At 42.6% G+C, this 3,485-nt stretch overlaps 2 protein-coding genes across 12 annotated transcripts in view; one reads left to right on the forward strand and one right to left on the reverse strand.

Annotated features, from left to right (window-relative positions):
* The window catches only part of STAR (steroidogenic acute regulatory protein), a 7,004-nt gene extending 4,820 nt beyond the window's left edge, over window positions 1-2,184 (forward strand). The window contains exon 7 of the mRNA XM_067721747.1: window positions 56-2,184. Coding sequence (XP_067577848.1) covers window positions 56-169 — 114 coding nt within the window. The 3' untranslated portion in view covers window positions 170-2,184. The remainder of the gene's footprint in view (window positions 1-55) is intronic.
* LOC137216029 (uncharacterized) overlaps window positions 1-2,318 on the reverse strand; it is an 18,921-nt gene extending 16,603 nt beyond the window's left edge. For all 11 annotated transcript variants that reach the window (XM_067721740.1, XM_067721739.1, XM_067721741.1 and 8 more), the window contains exon 1: window positions 2,179-2,318. The gene's annotated coding sequence lies outside the window, so the exon portion shown is untranslated. The remainder of the gene's footprint in view (window positions 1-2,178) is intronic.
* Window positions 2,319-3,485: the final 1,167 nt, after the last annotated feature.

Here is a 3,485-nt window from a genome sequence, read left to right on the forward strand (position 1 = left end):
TATAGAGTGGAATGTCACCCACAAGATGGCCAAATTCTTCTAACTTCAACTCTAGGGATGGCTGCCAAAGACTATCATCAACCAGGTCCTCTCACAGACCCAGGTGGACTTTGCCAACCACCTGCGCAAGCGCCTGGAGTCCTGCCCTGCTCTGGAAGCCAGGTGTTGAAGACCAGCCTGCTGCTGCCAACGGCTCCCAGCTGAGCGCGCTTGCAGGCTCACGAGGAGGTCTCTGCTGGAAGTCTACAAGTCTGTTAAAGATCTTCATCCAGGGACAGGGATGGGATGGTGGTGCGTGTCCAGTATGATACTAGATAGAACTCAGATGGGTAACATTTTAGTACCAAGAAAGTGGGGACAAGGCTCTTTTAACTTCATTCACTGATTAGCTGTAAAATGAAGCACAGGGGTCCCAAAATATTTGTAAAAATTTTTTTTCTGGGTCCTTACTTGTCTACCTAGAAACATCTTTAAAATGCTACCAGTTAAGGAATGCAGGGTGCAGAGGGTGCAAAATGCCAGGATTAGGACCGCACGTTTGATGAGCTCAAGAGCTCCATTCCCTGTGGGCAACGTGTGCAGACAGAGCAGGTCTTACACAAAGCCTCCTGAAACCCTCTGCTCCTCCACCAAGACGGCAGAGAACTGCGCCAAAGAACACGCAACTCCCACAGCACATACCGTCCAGAAGTCTAGTTCAAGTTACCTTAATGAAAAAATACAAAACTAATTATCAGACTGATTCCCCTACTTCTTCCATGAGCAGTAGTCAGAATAAAGAATCGTAACTAACACAAAAACTTTAGTCTGTACCTGTTTTAAAATTCTACTCTTAAAATCCATGCTAGTAAATTGCAACTTCATACTAAAGGAGTCATGGATGAAGACTTTAATTAGTTAAACTAAGTCCCCTACCTCACTCAAAGGAAAAACTCCAGGGGACTTAGGTCATTAATTATGTAGGATCTGTTACCGGAATCTTTCATAAAAATTTAATTTACACGATAAGCACAAGACTAAATCAGTTCTTAAAAGAACTCTATAGCTGGTAGCTGATTAACGGGCATTGGAAGACGAAGATTATGACTGAAGACTTTTATTTACCTAATTAAAAGGATAGAACCAAAGGCAAGTGACAGAATGGTATTACTAAGATAAAATCAAACAAAAGCAAATTTTATTACTTTCCCATTAGTGATTGTTTAGACCTAAAAAGGGAGCTGAATCTTTAGTTTGGAGTCTATTACATTTCCTCTTGGCTTGACTCGGGGCTGCCAATTTCTCTGCTTTAACAGGTCAATGTTTTACTATTTTGGAGGAGATGGCTGGAAGAAGGGGTGATAGGGTGACAGCAAAATCCCTTTCCAAGATTCAGAGAATTGGTGCTTAAAAAATGTAAGTTGAGATGGGGTTATTTGGCTAAAACGTATAAGTAGGATGAAAACCTAACCATTATCACTTGAAGCTTTTCCATTCCAGTGCTAACAGCATTGATGATTTACACCATTTGGAATTAGAGTTCTAGCTTATTTATTAAACAAATGAGCAGTAGCAGGAATGCTGTTATAATTTATTGAGGTATTGAGAAGTTACAACTGATAGAGATATTTATTAATATTTATTCTGATTGTTTCTTAGTAGTCTATTTTAGGCATAGATGAAATTATGTTTATCCAGCCAGGAGCTTCAGAGTGAGATGGGATAATTGTAAAAGTGTTTCTAGAACAGAATTATCATCCACTCCCAGCTAAGAGAAAGGGTTACTTGTTGAAAGATGTGTAGAGCAACATACGCTCCGGTTTCAAGAGAACAGGCTGACAGTAAAGAAATGGGCTTTCAACACACACCATGGTTTTGAGTTTGATTATAATTTGCCTTTTTCAAACTATGCAACTGTGTCTTTGAGGTACCTGGGGAGGTATTTTCTCACTTGTTTAATTTTACACTGGAATAAAATGAATTGTCAGTGATGATCTGCTTACAGAAACCATTTCATATAGGACTATAAGAAGACTGGGTATTCTTTGAGCCCTTCAAATGAATCTAATCAACACACACACACAGAATATGCAGTATAAACAGGCAAAAATCATTATTTCTGTAACCTCCAATGTATGAAAGCGAAATGCACAAAACCCTAATTTGATCATTTAAATGGAGAGTGGGTGCACAACTTACATGTGTGGTAATTCATGCTACAAAGAATTCATCTCCAGCTTCCTCTAGATAACACCATCCTCGTTTACTTAGAGTTCTTCAAACCCTGATGATCCAGAAGCTTTATAACCAAGTCTGCTCCATAAGACCACGAATGAATAGACCTCAGCCTGATTCTGCTGGGTTTCCTGTTAAGAGAGGTGGAATGACCGAAACAAAGACCCTGGGTCTGGGTGATTCATTAGGAGACAAATACATTAGTCAAAGCTTCTGTGTTAAGATACCAACAGTCACTTGAAATTTGGGAAATTAAACAGGCATAATATATAGGGATCCTTGGCAACATATTACCGGACTCTTGGTGAACCACTCTATTAACCTAGGTAGGAAGTTACACACAGGGAAGTCTGGAGCAATCCTGGGAGGACTGCACTGCCACTGATTAAAAGGAGGACAGGGAAGCACTTAGGGACCCCCGGGGAAGGCTCATTCTTACATTCCAGTTTTTAGTCTTCTGAAAACTGTCCTTTAATCATCAGGTATTACAAAGGAAGATAAGCAAGGCAGGAACATAACCTGCACAGATCAACACACAAGTTCAAAGGGAAGAGCTGGAGGGAGACCATTTACCCTTTTAAGTTCCTGTTCACCTTTTTTTTAAAAATATATTTATTTAGGACTTCCCTGGTGGCGCAATGGTTAAGAATCCGCCAGCCAATGCAGGGGACACGGGTTCGAGCCCTGGTCCAGGAAGATCCCACATGCCTCGGAGCAACTAAGCCCGTGCGGCACTACTGAGCCTGTGGTCTAGAGCCCGCGCACTTAGAGCCTATGTTCCGAAACAAGAGAAGCCACCGCAACGAGAAGCCCACACACTGCAATGAAGAGTAGCCCCCGCTCGCTGCAACTAGAGGAAGTCCACGTGCAGCAACGAAGACCCAACGCAGCCAAAAATAAATAAATAAATAAATTTATTTTAAAATATTTATTTGGCTGTGCCGGGTCTCAGCTGTGGCACACGGGATCTTTAGTTGCGGCATGTAGGATCTAGTTCCCTGACTAGGGATTGAATCTGGGCCTCCTACGTTGGAAGCACGGAGCCTTAGCCATTGGACCCCCAGGGAAGTGTCCCCTGTTCACCTTCTTGAGAGGGGTTTCACAGGATAAGAGGGGGAGGTCAAATTGGCTGGAGGGAACGAAGCAACGGGGGAGGGTGGAGATAGAAACCTGTCTCTCCTCCAAGGCTGGCTCCCCTTCCTCAGAGTGCCTTATTGTTCCGACACTGTCGCCACATGGACCCCAACCTGAAAGGGAAGCAAAGTGCCACA

The sequence above is a fragment of the Pseudorca crassidens genome, chromosome 21 (assembly GCF_039906515.1).
Source record: "Pseudorca crassidens isolate mPseCra1 chromosome 21, mPseCra1.hap1, whole genome shotgun sequence".
Taxonomy (NCBI): domain Eukaryota; kingdom Metazoa; phylum Chordata; class Mammalia; order Artiodactyla; family Delphinidae; genus Pseudorca; species Pseudorca crassidens.